The following is a 17,053-nucleotide window of genomic DNA, read 5'->3' as shown; positions in this document are numbered from 1 at the left end:
TCAGAATACAGTTTGTGAAAGTACTTTCTCAGAGCCAAATATAATTGACCCCTGCATCTGGCATGTTCTTCTGTAACTTGGCCATGACTACACATCTTCTTACTTCAGACATTTACGTTTTTTAATTGTACATGTTTAATTACATGTTAATTGCAATTTAATCTAAACTTGAGCTAAATTGGTCTTCACTGCAGACATTTCTCACAATATTTTTGTTAATAATAAACATACATGCAATTTAATTAATAATGTTAATATCTTAGTTATGCAGGATCCAGACTCTTTTTTTTAACCTAACCTTATAGTTAAAAAACCATAAAATGGCAAACCATTTTCTTACCTTATTTCGGAAAATTAAGGCCGTAACTCCACCAATTAGTTCAATGAGCAAACAAAAGCCCAAAACGTACATGAACTGCAAAAGAAGGATTTTTAAAAAAAAAATATTACATAAAAGTTGCACAGCCCAAGAGCCTTAGTTTTGAAATGATGAATGTTCACTTTTACAGTATTTAATTAGAATAACTTTCAGAACAATTGGAGATGAGCTTAGTGTACTTGAGTTCTCACCAAGAACGTCTACCGGGTGTTCTGAACCAGCCCTCTTCTGGCCTTGTAAAGGCAAACCCCTATTTAAGAAGAAGAGACTGGAGAGCTTCCAAGGCTAAAAGGCATCTGCCAAGATTTAATTACGCAGTTAACAAAAACACAAGAGCTTGTCTTCTCAAGCGGAAAAGTTGCTTTCAGCAACCAGCCCCTCCCCAAACACTCCTTTTATAGAGAGCTCAGGGCGTGGTCTCCCTGTGCCTCCTCCCGAGGAGTCTCACAGCCTTTCTTTGTTTGTTCCTGCTCGACTGCCTCCTGCGTCGGGCGTCCTTCAACAGGGCCAGCTGTGGGTCATCTTCCTCCGCACTCTCGGGCTCACGCAGCTGAGAAGAGGTCCCCGGCTGAGGGCTCTGCAAAGCCTCCAAATCATCATCAGCCGGTTCGTTTCCCTCCTCCCCCACATCTGAGTCATCCGATACATCGGAGCCGGCTGTCGGACCCACAGGCTGGCCCTGAGTCACAACACTATCCCGCACCGCAGGGCCCTTCCCCCGGGTCTGCCGATCCGGATGCGGTCGGGATGGGAACTGTTTGTGAAAAGCAGTCACCAACGCAGGGGCATGAACGGCGGTCGCGTCTTCCCATGTGAAGTCCTCCGGCCCGTACCCTTTCCACTCGATCAGGTACTGGAAGCGACCTTTCAGCCAGCGGGAATCCCTGATGCTGGCGACCTCGTACTCGGGGGTGCTGTCGCCATCACGAGGTCCTGATGGGGGAGGTTCCGCTTGGCGAAGTGAACAAGCCGGTTGTTCGGGGACCAACAAGGACCGATGGAAGACGGGGTGCACGCGCAGGGAACGTGGCAGAGTTAAACGATAGGCGACCGGGTTGATGACGGCCTCGACTGGGAACGGTCCAAGGTAACGGTGGTCCAGCTTCCTCGCCGGCCGAGTGGATGGTAGGTTCCTGGTGGACAGCCAGACCCGATCCCCCACCGATAATGGAGGCGTATCCCTTCTCGACCGATCGGCGAACCTCTTGTAGTCGGCCTTGGCCTTCTCCAGCTGCCGTCGCACCAACCGATGGATCGCCTGTAACTCCGCCATGAATTCGTTCGCTGCCGGCTCCGGTGAGTCCACGGGAGAAAGGGGGAAAAACCGGGGGTGATAACCCACATTGGCCAAGAACGGTGTCATCTGCGTGGAGGTGTGCTGCGAGTTGTTAAAGGCAAACTCGGCTATGGCCAAATAGTCCACCCAATTGTCCTGCTGCAGGTTAATGTAGCAGCGCAGATACTGCTCTAAGATGCCGATGACCTTCTCGGTACCCCCGTCGGTCTGAGGATGATGCGCGGACGAGAGGCAAACCTTAATGTCCAACGCCCGCATCAACTCCTGCCAGAAGCGGGCTGTAAACTGGGCCCCCCTATCGGAGACGACTCTATCGGGAAGGCCGTGCAGCCGGAACACCTGTTGGATGAACATGCGACTAGTGGCGCGAGCTGACGGTAAGCCGCGACAGGGGATGAAGTGCGCCATCTTGGTCAACATGTCCACCACCACAAACACTGTCGTGAAGCCGGAGGATGGGGGTAGATCCGTCAGAAAGTCCATGGACACAGCCCCCCAGGGTCTCTTGGGCGTTGGCAAAGGCTGCAGTAAACCAGGCGGGGCCCCTGTCGCTGACTTGGCCTGCCTGCATGGGACGCAGGAGGTGACATAAGACTGGACATCGTGTCGGACTCGGGGCCACCAGAATGTACGGGAGACCAGGTTCAGAGTCTTGAACAGGCCAAAATGCCCCGCAGCCGGGTTATCATGACATTGGCTGAGGACGAGTCCCCTGAGTGGCCCTCCTGGAACATAGAGCCGGTCACGATAATACAGGAGTCCATCCGTGACCGACCAATGCGAATCTGGCCCCACCTCTTCCTTCCGCTGAGCCACCCACGCCTCCTGCTGCTGCGCCTCCCGGATCCGAGCCCGTATATCCACCGGCTCCCGCACCGCAGCAAAAGACTCGACGGGGATCACTGTCCTGGGCGGAAGCTTGTCTTCCACTCGGGTGTACTCGGGCTTCCTGGACAGAGCATCCGCTCTCTGATTGTGCCCGCTTGGTATGTACCGCACCCGGAAGTCAAACCTCGCAAAGAAGAGGGACCACCGGATCTGGCGTTGGTTCAAATTCCGAGCGGTCTGCAGGCTTTCCAGATTCTTGTGGTCCGTCCGGACCTCGATTTGATGCCGCGCCCCCTCCAGATGATGCCTCCAAGCCTCGAACGCCGCCTTGATGGCCAGCAGCTCCTTCTCCCAGATGGTATAGTTGCGCTCCGAGGGATTCAATTTCCAAGAGTGATACGCGCAAGGGAAAAGGGTACCGTTGGGCGTCGCTGCCTGGAGTAACATGGCCCCAATGGCAATGTCGGAGGCGTCCGCCTCCACGACAAACGGCCGTTGCGGGTCAGGATGCTTCAAGATGGGCTCCTTCATGAAGGCGTCCTTCAAAGCTTGGAACGCCTGTTGTTCGGGGGCGTTCCACTGGAACCGAGTCTTCTTCTGCAGGAGCCGGGTGAGGGGGGCTGTCAAGGCAGCAAAGCCAGGGATGAATGTCCGATAGTAGTTGGCAAATCCAAGAAGTCGCTGAACATCCTTCACGCGACGCGGGGGTTGCCAACTCTGCAACGACTCAACTTTACTCGGTTCCATGGCGATGCCCTCAGGAGAAATGCGGTGGCCCAAGAAATCAATGGTCACCTGGTAGAACTGGCACTTCTCCAACTTGGCAAACAGCCGATGTTTCCGGAGGCGCTGCAGGACCTGACGGAGATGCTGATGATGCGCTTCACGCGACGGGGAGTAAATCAGGATGTCGTCCAGGTAAATCACGACAAACTGGTCCAACAGATCCCGAAAGATGTCATTCATAAAATGCTGAAACACAGCGGGGGCGTTGGTCAGGCCAAACGGCATCACCGTGTACTCGAAATGTCCATAGCGAGTACCAAACGCCGTCTTCCACTCATCACCCGGCCGAACCCTGACGAGGTTGTAAGCTCCACGCAGGTCCAGTTTCGTGAAGATCTTAGCCTTCTGGAGTCGGTCCAAGAGCTCGGGGATGAGGGGCAGCGGGTAGCGGTTACGCACCGTAATAGCGTTGAGTTTCCGGTAGTCACAGCAAAGCCGTAACTCGCCCGACTTCTTTTTGACGAAGAGCACGGGCGCAGACACTGGTGAGGACGAGGGCCGGATGAAACCACGAGCCAAGTTCTTTGTCAGGAAGTCCCGCAATGCAGCCAACTCGGGCTCCGACATGGAGTACAAACGCCCCACTGGGAGAGGCGCATCAGGGACTAGGTCAATGGAGCAGTCGTAGGGCCTGTGCGGGGGTAATTGGTCCGCCTCTGACTCGCTGAACACGTCAGCAAAGTCGGACAGTTCGGGAGGCAAGGAAACCCCTGGGGAACCCTCCACCTGGCCGGCACAGATATGGCGGGTGTGGTCCACGCACTGCAAACTTGGGAAGGTGACCAAGTTCTGAGACCAATAGATCTGTGGATCATGCGCCCGGAGCCACGCCAGTCCCAAGACCACGGGGAAGTGCAGTTACGAAGTGACGTAGAACTGAATGGCCTCCACATGAGTACTGATGGCCATACACACGGGTTGCGTGGCGGCCGTAATAGGCCCGGACAGGAGCACTCGACCATCGATGGTCTCCACAAGCATGGGCGGATCCACTGGACACTGGGGAACAGCCCATTTGGCCACAAAGGCCGAATCCATAAAGTTAGTGGTAGCCCCAGAGTCAATTAAAGCATGGACCGGAATCCCCTCTGGCTTGCCAGGAAGGATCAGACGTGCCTCCAAAATCAAATGCCGTGAAGGTTCACAGGCACCGTCGGAACGGCATCGCTCGGCGTGGTCGTTGTGGGTCGCCCGATCTTTCACACCGTCTAGATCGGGCTCGGGCCGTTTCCCGACAGCAAAGCAGGGGACTTTCTCAGGGCCGGCTTGGTCACTGATGCCCGCTGACGCTTCTTTGGACAAGAAGCAGCCAAATGTCCAGGGTCCCCACAGTAAAAACACAACCCCTCCGATCGTCGTCTGTCCATTTCCGTCACCGATAGACGGGACCTGGCGGCACCCAGCTCCATTGGCTCCTCCCTCTGGACTGGGGGCTCACGCACAGCAGGGGCGGCAGGGGTCTGTGGGGTGGCACGGCGACTCTTTCGCTGCTGCAACCGGGCATCGATCCGCAGACAAAGATGGATCAGCCCATTCAGATCTGAGGGAATGTCCACGCGGGCCAGCTCATCCAACATCTCCTCTGACAAGCCATCCTGAAAGGCATCCATGAGCGCAGCCTCATTCCAGGCGGAATCCTGGCTAAGCAGCCGGAAATCGCTGATATAGGCCTGTAGAGGGCGCTGACCCTGCCTCAAAACTTTCAGGCGTCGGGTGGCAGTCTGCGCCTTAATCGGGTCCTCGTACATGAGGCGCATATGGTCACAAAACCCCCCAAAGTTATCCAACAAAGGGCTAGGCTGTGCCAACAGAGGCGTGCCCCAACGAGCTGCATCTCCCGACAGAAGGCTCAACACGAATCCCACCTTATCTCGGTCAGTGGGGAAATCAACTGCTCTCACGCTGATAAAAAGCTGGCATTGTCCCAGGAAGGCAGGAAACAGTTCTGGATTACCAGCAAATTTATCCGGCATAGCTATCTGACATTTCCTCCTGGGTGGGGGTGCAGCATGTACCTGAGCTTGCAGTTGAGCCACCTGAGCTGCCAGCAAAGTAAGTTGCTGAGTGAGCTGGGCATTCTCGGCAAGAAGCTGCTCCATCGTAGTAATAAGGGGTGGGGGCTGAAAGCAAACTGTTCTGAACCAGCCCTCTTCTGGCCTTGTAAAGGCAAACCCCTATTTAAGAAGAAGAGACTGGAGAGCTTCCAAGGCTAAAAGGCATCTGCCAAGATTTAATTACGCAGTTAACAAAAACACAAGAGCTTGTCTTCTCAAGCGGAAAAGTTGCTTTCAGCAACCAGCCCCTCCCCAAACACTCCTTTTATAGAGAGCTCAGGGCGTGGTCTCCCTGTGCCTCCTCCCGAGGAGTCTCACAGCCTTTCTTTGTTTGTTCCTGCTCGACTGCCTCCTGCGTCGGGCGTCCTTCAACAGGGCCAGCTGTGGGTCATCTTCCTCCGCACTCTCGGGCTCACGCAGCTGAGAAGAGGTCCCCGGCTGAGGGCTCTGCAAAGCCTCCAAATCATCATCAGCCGGTTCGTTTCCCTCCTCCCCCACATCTGAGTCATCCGATACATCGGAGCCGGCTGTCGGACCCACAGGCTGGCCCTGAGTCACAACACCGGGTATGGTCCCAAAAGACAGGATGTTGGCTGTAATGCATGGTTGAAACTCTTGTCTGGTTTCCATGTGCATAATGTGTGTTTGTGATGGTCAGGCAGAGCTTTGATTGCACCATTGCAGCTACCATGTTAACCTTTTTGACCAAATCTTGGCAACAGCCCTAGCCCTTAGTCATGCTTTGGGGAGATTTTTGCTCTAATTTACTCAGTTGAGAAGGCAGCAAGAGAAAATTTATCTTTTTCCCAATCTCCCCAATTTCATATAGAGATATACTGCTCCAGGAAAAAAGTGGGAGAACTTGCCACGGACAACTTGCCACGGACAACTCATTGCAGAACAACTTGCCGCAGGACTATTCGACAAATACAAAAGTTAAATTAGAGCAATTAATCAGTGGAACAACCTGCCACCAGAAGCTGTGAATGTTCTAACACTGGAAGTTTTTAAGAAGAGACTTGACAGCCATTTGTCTGAAATGATAGGGTTTCCTGCCTGAGGAGGGGGTTGGACTAGATGACTTCCAAGGTCCCTTCCAACATCATCATCATCATCATCATCATCATCATCACCTTATTATTATTATTATTATTATTATTATTATTATTATTATTATTACCGTATTATTATTATTTATTTTTATTTATTTTATTTTATTTATTTGTTTTATATACCGCTCTTCTCCCTGAGGACTCAGGGTGGTGTACAGAGCAATAAAGTGGGAATACAATAAAGTAACAGAGTGAGAAAATTGTAAAACCCAAATCCATCAGGCCAGGCCGGCTTGTTGGATTAGATAAGTTTTTAGATCACGGCGGAAGGAGCGAAGGTCAGGGGCCATCCGGATTTCAGCTGGTAAGCGGTTCCAAAATTATTATTATTATTATGTTGTTGTTGTTGTTATTATAAATTAAACTGCAACAATCATAAACATGAGGCAATTGCCAAGAATCTGAATTCTGATTACATGACCATGGTAATGCTGCAATGGTTGTAAGTGTGAAAAACAGTGACAGGTGTGGTCACATGACGACCCACTTAATGACCGTGGTGCTTAGTTACAAAAGTTATGACCACCCAGTTGTGGTCATAAGTCGAAGACTACCTTCATTCTTTTGCTTGCAAGGAAATGTCACTGCTCTTCCTCTTATTGTTGTACAATTCTCAACAGCTTCTTCTAAGGGGCCCTCTCTTATTTGTAAAAGTTTTTGCAAATCCTGACAGTTTTCCTGTCAGAACAGCAGCTCTGAATGTATATACACAAAAGTACAAACTGTATTTATCAAGCCCCAAACCCCTTTCTCCTCCTTATCTCAGTTTACCAACAATATAGCTCTTTCAATACCAGACTGATATTTTTTTTTAAAAAAACAACCACCGTAGGACATTCTGTTCTTGTATTTCCTGAAAAGATGGGTTCCTTGGAGTTTTTTTTTTTAAATGTCTTGGCAGTGAAATAATTGCATTTTGAAGGATTCTAAAGAAAACAGCCATTTCCTCTCACTCACTCAAAGTAAAACGTACTCAGAAACCAACAGCAAAACAACAAAGGTTGGGAAAAGCCCTCTATCAAGCAATAAACTACAGGAAGTGGCGTTATGTTGGACACATAGATGAGCTGAATATTTAACATCACAAGGATGATTTGTTCATAGTAATTCCTTTACAGAAGTTTAATTACTGTTATGTGGTAAAACACTGATGCAACCAGGGGGATGAGGGTTTCCTTCCATTTTTCCATCAAATTTTCTGCGCAGTTTTTTTTCAGATTCTAAACTCTAACGTCTCAAAAAAGCTAAGTATGTTTGACATGATTACATATTCTCAAAACTATTGCAAATTTAATTTTTAAACACTGGTTGCATCTAATTAAACTACAACAGACTTTCACAGGCTTGTACGATACTACTTGATTACAGAAGTATCTAATTACAATATGTACAAGATCACAAAAGTCACCACAAATTTGTCTCCACAAAAGTTTGGAGACAAAAGTTTGATAAGTACTAATCAGGTTTTCCCTTATGCCTGAAACACAAATTGGAAAAACAAATTCTCGTCCTATAATTTCCCTTTCAAATTAAATTTAATCTTTATTAAAAGATTTCTGAATTTTTAAAACCATCATCATGAAATTTAGTTAATAATGTTACTATTACACTTGTTCAATTCCAGTTCTGATCTCAGTCACTAGGCTAACAAAATGTTAATAACACTTCTAGTCATAAAGGGTTAATTGGCACTATAGCATAATTAAATTCAAATTTATTTTTCATTTCAATTTAAATTATTAATAAGTAAAGGCATAATTTACCTCAAAATAATTAGTTTTGTTAAGGAATTGAAACATTCTAGCATGAAAGAATAATAATAATAATAATAAAGTTGGAAGGGACCTTGGAAGTGATCTAGTCGAACCCCTTGCTCAGGCAGGAAACCCTATACCATTTCGGACAAATGGCTGTCCAGTCTCTTCTTAAAAACTTCCAGTGTTGGAGCATTCGCAGCTTCTGGAGGCAGGTTGTTCCACTGGTTAATTGGTCTAACTGTCAGGAAGTTTCTCCTTAGTTCTAGGTTGCTTCTCTCCTGGATTAATTTCCATCCGTTGCTTCTTGTCCTGCCTTTGGGCTCTTTGGAGAATAGCTTGACTCCCTCCTCGTTGGGGCAACCCCTGAGATATTGAAACACTGCTATAATGTCCCCCCCCTAGTCCTTCTCTTCATTAAACTAGATATACCCAATTCCAGCAGCCGTTCCTTATATGTTTTAGCCTCCAGTCCCCTAATCATCTTTGTTGCTCTTCTCTGTACTCTTCCCAGAGTCTCAACATCTTTTTTACATCGTGGTGACCAAAACTGGATGCAGTATTCCAAGTGTGGCCTTACCAAGGCATTGTAAAGTGGTATTAGTACTTCACGTGATCTTGATTCTATCCCTCTGTTAATGCAGCCTAGCACTGTGTTAGTTTTTTTGGCAATTGCAGCACACTGCTGGCTCATATTTAAGTGATTGTCCACTAGGACTCTGAGATCCCTCTCACAGTTACTACTCGGAAAGACTCTTGCTCAGATTTCTAAGAAAGATGTATATCTAGACCAGGAGTCTTCAAACCTGGCCCTTTATGACTTGTGGACTTCAGCTCCCAGAATTCCTCACCCAGCGTGCCTGGCTGAGGAATTCTGGGAGTTGAAGTCCACAAGTCATAAAAGGGCCAAGTTTGAAGACCCCTGATCTAGAGTGTAGTGTTTTGAATGGCCTTGATTTGTTTTTTAACATTACACTATGCAAGCATATTTATTTATTTATTAAATTTATTTGCCGCCCATCTCGCTGTGAGGTTACTCTGAGCAGCTTACAACAGCAAAAATGTAAAGTTATAAAAAAATGTGGACATAACAATAGTAAAACAATGAAACAATGAAATAAACAATGAAAATGCAGCAATATGAATTAAAAGACAGGCAGAGAAGGAGCAGGGTGCACAGGAGGGAGGTAGATTAAATATGGGTTAACTATTAATTAAGAATAAAGGCCTTTAAAGGCCTGAATTTTCTTAAATGAATTTTACTTTTGTACTTCCATTTAGTTCTTTTTTTAAAAAAGCATTTTTTCCCAGATCCCTATCAGGAATCATAAAAACTGCTTTGTTGACAGACTGACATGAGCCAACAATGACCCACTGAAATTTCTTTCTGCTACTTTCTGAAGGAAGCGATTAGACGGGTTTTCTTAAAACTGTTTACAGGTTTTAGAAGGGTCAAGGAAAATAGGCTTCTACTTAAATAAAATTACTTACAGCTTGAAGAAGGCATAAATTGTCCCTCAGAGAAGCCAATACTCCCAGGAAGGACACAAGGAACATTACGATGCCCAAGAGAATCAGGATGATCGCTGGAGCTAAGAAGGCACTTTCAAGGGTTTTATATTTCTGTCTTTCAACTTCTGCATAAATGCCCACAGCTAAGACAAACGCCCCTAGCAACTGCAACAGGAAAAAAAGGGGGGGAGGGGAGGAGGAAAATGTTGTATGCTTACGAATTACAAATTCTGTGCATTTCATTAATAACTAAGTGCAGGACATTTGAAGAGCATCACTAATCCAATGCCGAGACCAGAAACAATAGCTGCTGGCCCCAAAACAGCAAAGAGCTTTGATATTCTTGGTGGTAAAATGACCGTATTTTGTCTCTTTTAGGTTAATACACATAATAAAAACATTATTACTGAACTGTCTGCAGCTGGATCGATGCAACTGATAATAAGATAATCGCTCTCTTGAAAGACCCCAAGTTCTTCACAAATAAATAATAATGACATGAGTGAGTGACATTGCTGTACGTTTTTGCAAGTATCTTCAATATCAGGCAAACAATTTTGTTTTTGTGGACTCCTGAGAGGTTTTCAGGGGACCCCCAAGATCGGTCAGACCACACTTTAAGAAACACCGTTCTAGATCAACCTTTCCCAAACTTTTTACCTTCAAGAAATCCATGAAATAATTATCACGGAACCCGTACATAAAATTGATTATATCTGTAATTTACAGTATAGTAAACATTAAAAAAGGGACATGGTGGCTCAGTGGGTTAGGACGCTGAGATTGTTGATCAGATGGTCAGCAGTTTGGCGGGTCGAATCCCGAGTGCCGCGTAACAGAGTGAGATTGTCTTGGTAAAAGGAAAGAATATAAAGTTGGCTTATTAAGATCAAAATAAGGCATGTTTTTATGAAATTTTGGTAAACTTTTATAAAACTTTTTGCTAACACAAGGATTGAAAAGTCTGTCTTATGGATGTGCTTCTAGATAAGATATATATATATATACTGCTCAAAAAAATAAAGGGAACACTTAAACAACACAATGTACTGTATTTAATAGTATGACGTCTTATCTTCTGTTCCCTTGATATATATATATGTATGTATGTATGTATGTATGTATTTCTGCCAACCTAGCAGTTCGAAAGCACGTAAAAATGCAAGTAGAAAAATAGGGACCACTACGGTGGGAAGGTAACAGCATTCCGTGCGCCTTTGGCATCTAGTCATGCCGGCCACATGACCACGGAGACGTTCTCGGACAAGCGCTGGCTCTTCGGCTTTGAAACGGAGATGAGCACCGGCCCCTAGAGTTGGAAACGACTAGCACGCATGTGCGGGGAAACCTTTACCTTTACCTTTTAAACATTAAAAAACAATGTTTTTAAATCGCTATATCTCATGGAAAACTTATCAACTTAAACAATTTAAACAATTTTATATTCTTCTAATCCAGAATACCACAAAGGACACACTCAGACTCAGGTCAAAGTACATGACACAGGAAATAGAAAGCCTCAAACAGGGACAACTTTAAACACAAAAGCCCAAGAAGGTATAAAAACCCACCACTCCCAGCTACATGTGGTCAGCTGCTCCAGAGCCTCATGTCTTGTAGTTCTGCTCTTCAATAAACTACAATCTTCTTTCTAAAGCAGACTACATTTTATTTATTCCCGGCTTGGACTATACCCTGATGGAAGATTTTTCTTTCAACACTGTATACCAACAGATGGAATCAGTTTATTTTCAATTGCAATATTGTATGGTATTTTATGAAATGTATGAACATTAAGGGAACTTGACCAGGTTTCCCATTCCAAAGTCATCTGGATTCGTAATAAAAATTAAGTTGGGTTTAAATAAATTTATCTGATTAGGTAAGGTTACAAGAATGCAATTGGAATAGCTTAATTTACTTTTATTTTTTGCAAGCCTACAACACTCAAAAGGAACTAACTATCATCTCACCATTCCTGGCCAGCTGGTGATAAGGAGCACCTCATCAAGTTCCCTCAGATGTCTGCCAAAAAATCCCAAATCTCTCAGCCCTCTGCTTCGAAAAACAAACTGTAGGAGAAAAAGAGGCTGAACCTGAGGGGGAGGGAGTCTCAAAAGAGGAATCAGTCACAAGTGATCCTAGTCCAGTCCTCCCCTTGAATTCCATTGACTCTTATCTAGTGCCAATTTAGTGCTGACCATTAGTTGACTAGATTCTTGTGTATAAGCGTGAGCAATAAATCTTCTTAACTAGAACTTAACATGTGGTCTTGATTCTTTGCACATGACCCAAACCTCAAACAAGCATTTTGGAGGTTGTTTAAGATGACAAGTATCCCCTATCCTCTCCATTCTGGCCTCTTTACCCAGTTCTGATTTCCTGTTTCCAGGCTTTGATACTGGGATCCAGAGCGTGGTGATACAGAGAGTCCTCAACTTACAACCATTCATTTAGTGACCACTTGAAGTTACAGTGGCATTGAAAAATGACCTATGACCATTTTTCACCCTTATGACCACTGCAGCATCCCCATGGTCACTTGATTAAAATTAGGAAGCTTGGCAACTGGCATGTATTTATGATCGTTGCACTGTCCCAGGCTCATGTGATCATCATTGCGACCTTCTGACAAGCAAATTCAACGGGGAAGTCAGGTTCACTTAATAACCCTGTTACTGACTTAATAACTGCAGTGATTTACTTAACAACTGTAGGAAAAAAATGGGGCAAAACCCACTTAACAACAGTCTTGCTTAGCAACATAAATTTTGGACTCAGTTGTGGTCGTAAGTCAAGGACTACCTGTAGTCTGGTATCCATTCTAATGACCATCGACGCTACACAGTGGCAACACAACTTTTGCATGAACACTTACTATCTGAAAATGGCTTTCCTTGAGATGTGTTTGAATATTAGTAGCTTAGGTTAGTACTTGGGCTGTTGGTTTGATCTCTGAGCTTGGCGATTTGGCTGCAAATGTTTCGCCTCCATTCAGGGGGACATCTTCAGTGTGCTTTGAATTGTGCTCGACTGTCAGAGCACTGCCCATTAAATACCTTTGTGTGTGATGTAAATTGGTGTGGGTGTTATTAGTTGTTGCGATGAGCGACCGGTCAGGGTTCTGGCTTCAACTCTTAGAGCCCCTTGACAGGGGTGAGAATTTGGAGGGACCCTCACAAGGGTGATCACCTTGAATAAAGAAGGATCTTGCACTCTACCACCGACCCAGTATGCCGGAAGTTCCGACGGTCATACTTGGGAACTGCGATGATTAGAGCAGAGTCCTAGGACAGACTGAGACACCGACACAAGTTTGCTCAAGGTGAGAGCACAGAAGTGCCCGGGGTGGATGTTATGCCCCCGAATACCTCTGGACACTCTCTGTTTATTAGGCTGTTTCAATTGGGAGGGGGGAAAAACACTCATGGAAGGTCAAAGGGGAACATAGCTCATGGTATACAATTGCTAATGAAGAAAGCAAAGGTCATTACAGGAAATAATAAAACATAGTTTATGCTAACAGAAAACTGCTAATGAAGAGGGCAAAGGTCATTACAGGAAACAATAATGCATAGCTATCTATACAAATGTTAACAAAGTTGACAGGGATTATTGCAGGAAGACATAACTTGAGGCAGAGATAATTGCAGGAGACAGGGCTAAACACAAATGCTAACAGGGAAGACAAAAGGTTATCACAGGAAGACATAATTTTGAAACAGAAACAATTTCAGAAAACTATATATCTTGAAGCATGGGTAATTTAAATGAAACAAGTCTTTGTTGTATACACATGTGAATCAGAGACAGGAATGTGGTTGTAAATAAGAAAAGAGTTTTATCACCAGAGGCAGAGATGGAATGTAGGAATGTGGCCTTACAATTGCAGATTAGGTAGAACTGAATGCAGGAATGTGACTTAACGATTACTAATTGGGGAAAAGGCAGAAGTGTTAAACTTTTTCAAAGAAGGTCTTTGGCAGGCAGAGAAAAGCAGATTTTACACTGGCAGAAATATAATCACTAGAGACAGGAAGGGAGAATTCTGTGATTTTTAATATAGGAATAAAAAAGGTCTTTTGTAGGTCTGGTTTCTCTACAACTCCTCTTTTTCTGTTTTTTAAAGCCAATTACTGAGAAGGCCCCTCAAAATCCAAAACTTTCTCTTCTAGGATACTTACGCTGGAAAAAGAGAAATCCTCCGATACCTCCTGAACCTGCGTTAATGTTCCTTTCAAAGAGTGTTGGTGTGAGGGTGCGTCAGTCTCTGGGTCAGAAGTGAATTCTAAAAGAGGGTGTTTGTATTCACTGTCAACAGTGTGTTTCATCAACAGAATGTCATCGCTAATGCTGCTCAGCCTTCGTTGTAGAAAATTTAAAAGTTTACCCATAACACATGGGCCAATTGCACATGCAAGTAATAATAAAATTAAAGGACCAGCTATGGCTGAGAAAAGGGTGGTCAGCCAGGGAGAGAAGTTAAACATTCCTTGATACCAAGTATAATGCTGGGAGCGTTCTCTCTCTCTGTCTTTCAATCGTTTGTCTAATTCTGCCATGGAGTCAAGCACAATACCTGAGCTATCAGTGTAAAAGCAACATTCCTCTTTCAAAGCTACACATAGACCTCCATTTTTTAAGAAAAGCAAATCCAAACCTCTTCTATTCTGTAAAACAACTTCTGATAGTGAGGTGAGAGAATTTTGGAGAGCAACCATAGACTGTTCGATTCGTTTGAGGTCTGCATCAATTTCGATACTTAACTTGCGGATGCTTTGGTCACCCAGGACCATGCCTGTAATACCTGTTGCTGCACCAGTGGCTCCCAGGCCTAAGAGAATGGCTAAGGTCACAGTGCTGATTACCTCGCGTTTAGCTCGAAGAGAATATTGGGGTGGTTCCATACGGGAGATATAGTCATTATCAGAAAAGACAGACATTTTTGGGAGAAGGTAGACTTGAATACAAAAGGCTTTTTGTGTGTGTAATATGTCTCCACTGACACATGCAGTGGCACCAGTGGAGCAAGCCCAAGTGGATCCATTGGAAGGAATGAAGAACTGACCCTTAAGTCGTTTGGAAAGATCTGCTGTTGTAGAGTGAGTATACATTATAGACCATCCCTCAGCTCCATAGGGAAGACCTGTCCTTTCATTTGGTAAAAATATCATACAAGATATATAAGCATCAGATGAGGCATTAATACAATAGTGGGAATAATTAGAAGGTACATATCCAAGACAGCATCCTTGGCCTTCAATGGAAAATATAGTTATAGAAGAATTGGACCACCTGCAAGTGGCATCAGAGGTGCTGTTTGTAAATGGGGAGGGGGAGCCAATAGCTTCATAAAAAGGGGGTTGAGAAGATAAGCACAACCAACATTTAGTATCATTGTCAGGGAAAGCATGGGCTGCTACTAGGGCGTCGTGTGTGGAGGAAACAAGAGTTATCAATGGATTAGTTTCCCTTGAAAAGGGTTGTAAAAAAGGAGAGTTATTTTGCTTATTTGGACCCACAGGTGGGGATACTTCTAGGGACATGGTGAGTCGAATTATAAAAACATTACCTGGATGACTGTATCTGGATTTTTCATAGGATCTGCCCCCCCACTTTTTCCCTGCTAACCAAGCAGCAAGCGGGAGCCTTTTTCCATGTGATGTGAAGGTGACGTTCATTGGGTTGAGGCGAACACCACAGCAGGCCCAATTGCTGCATGATGACCAAGGCAAGTTGGAGTCCTGCCCCAGTCTTGCCTCGATGTAATCAGTAGTGTAAGGTGCAGTCCACCAAATTTTTCCTGTGGACACACATTGCCAAGATTTGCAATACCAATCAGAGGCGGTTCCACATTCATCTATATGGGATAGGTCTGTAATATAGCCTGGGCAAATGTACAGGCCTGGGCCTGTGCACCAGACACTACGAGGGGAAGGATCACACTTTGTTTTGTGCTTAAACCCATGGGCTCCTACGAGCATTTCAGCAAAGTCAAAATAGAGCGTGGGAAACCAGGGCCACAGGGTACGGTTGGAGATGGAGTATAGGGTGTTTCCTTGAAAGTCAATGATAGTCCAGGTGTAGTTTGCAGGGCGGTGCTGGTTGTTAGGGACGGAGAGCAAAGAGCGTCGTGATCGAGGAAAATGTTGTCGTGGTGATGAGGCTTGTAGAATGTTTCTTGGAGTGATTGGTGCAGCAGGCTGTGCATCGGTCCAAGCAATGTTACGCGGCTGGCGGGGGAGTGACAAAGGACGTTGGTCGTGTCCTCGCTGGCCGTGATTTGGCGAAGCCCGTTGATGAATGTGATGATGAGGCGGCGGGGAATTTTTGTTTCCTCCTTCACAGTGGCCGACGAGGCGATCAAAAGACCAGAGGCACTTTAGCGTGTTGACAGGAGCGGGGTGTCTGCAGCGGATGTAGCGTACAGCACAGGGATCCTTTGAATAGGGTGGGTATCTGGAGAGCCAAGAAGCAAGCAGAGAAGGAATAGGAAGGTAGGAGGCAGAATATGAAGAGAAAAGATACACGGTTTGATTGAAACGAGCGCCATTGGCTAGAAATCCAAGGCAGGAGTAAGAGCCAATAGTGGAGGGGGTGACTGTTACACGAAGGAAGATAGTACATGGAAAATAAGTGTATTTAATATGTGCCGGAAAAGGAGAAGCAAGATAATGACCACGGTGTTGTAATGTATAATTACAGTGAGGCAGAGAGTCATCTTGAAAGGTGAAAGTGACAGATGTGAAGGGGGGTGCAAGTATAATATGCGGGTCAGCCCTCAATTGAGCTGTCGCTAAAGAGTAAAGGCAAAGACATAGAGTCAGCAGCAGGGGAAGGCTTTGTGATGGCATGATAGGGCCGTACGCAACGTGCAGGAACCCACAATGTGTGATTTGGAAGTTGGACTGCAGCGTAGCCTTTTCCCCAGGTGATCAGGGGTACCGGTCCTTTCCAAGCAGGATCTGGTAGTTGCCTATAGTAAACAGAAGGTCTGGAGGTTGGACAAGGAGGGTTAGAAAAATGTCGAGAAGCGGCTGAAGTGGCCGGTGACCCTGTAAGGTTCAAGAAATTGAGAGTATAAAGACAAACATTAAGAACATTTTGCAACACTGGGAGTGTCGGGGGGCTTACGCCTTTTGCCCCTAAATATCGTTGCAATGCATTTTTGAGTGTTTGATTTGTGCGTTCCACAATAGCTTGCCCTTGGCTATTAAATGGAATACCAAATTTGTGTACAATGTCCCATCGATAGCAAAATTCCGAAAATGCAGTACTTGTGTATGCAGGACCATTGTCAGTTTTTAAAATTTTAGGACATCCCAGTGTTA

General features: G+C 45.5%; 1 protein-coding gene across 1 annotated transcript in view; it reads right to left on the bottom strand.

Annotated features, from left to right (window-relative positions):
• Nucleotides 1-17,053, bottom strand: part of TSPAN15 (tetraspanin 15) — a 45,879-nt gene that overhangs the window by 12,976 nt on the left and 15,850 nt on the right. The window contains exons 2-3 of the mRNA XM_083364831.1: nt 9,702-9,887; nt 341-415 (exon numbers count right to left, since the gene is read on the bottom strand). Of these exons, the coding sequence (XP_083220957.1) occupies nt 341-415; nt 9,702-9,887 (261 nt within the window). The remainder of the gene's footprint in view (nt 1-340; nt 416-9,701; nt 9,888-17,053) is intronic.

This window comes from Vipera ursinii (assembly GCF_947247035.1).
Source record: "Vipera ursinii genome assembly, chromosome: 5".
Taxonomy (NCBI): Eukaryota; Metazoa; Chordata; class Lepidosauria; order Squamata; family Viperidae; genus Vipera; species Vipera ursinii.
Note: the sequence above shows the minus strand (reverse complement) of the source record. Positions and strands in the feature narration are given on the sequence as shown.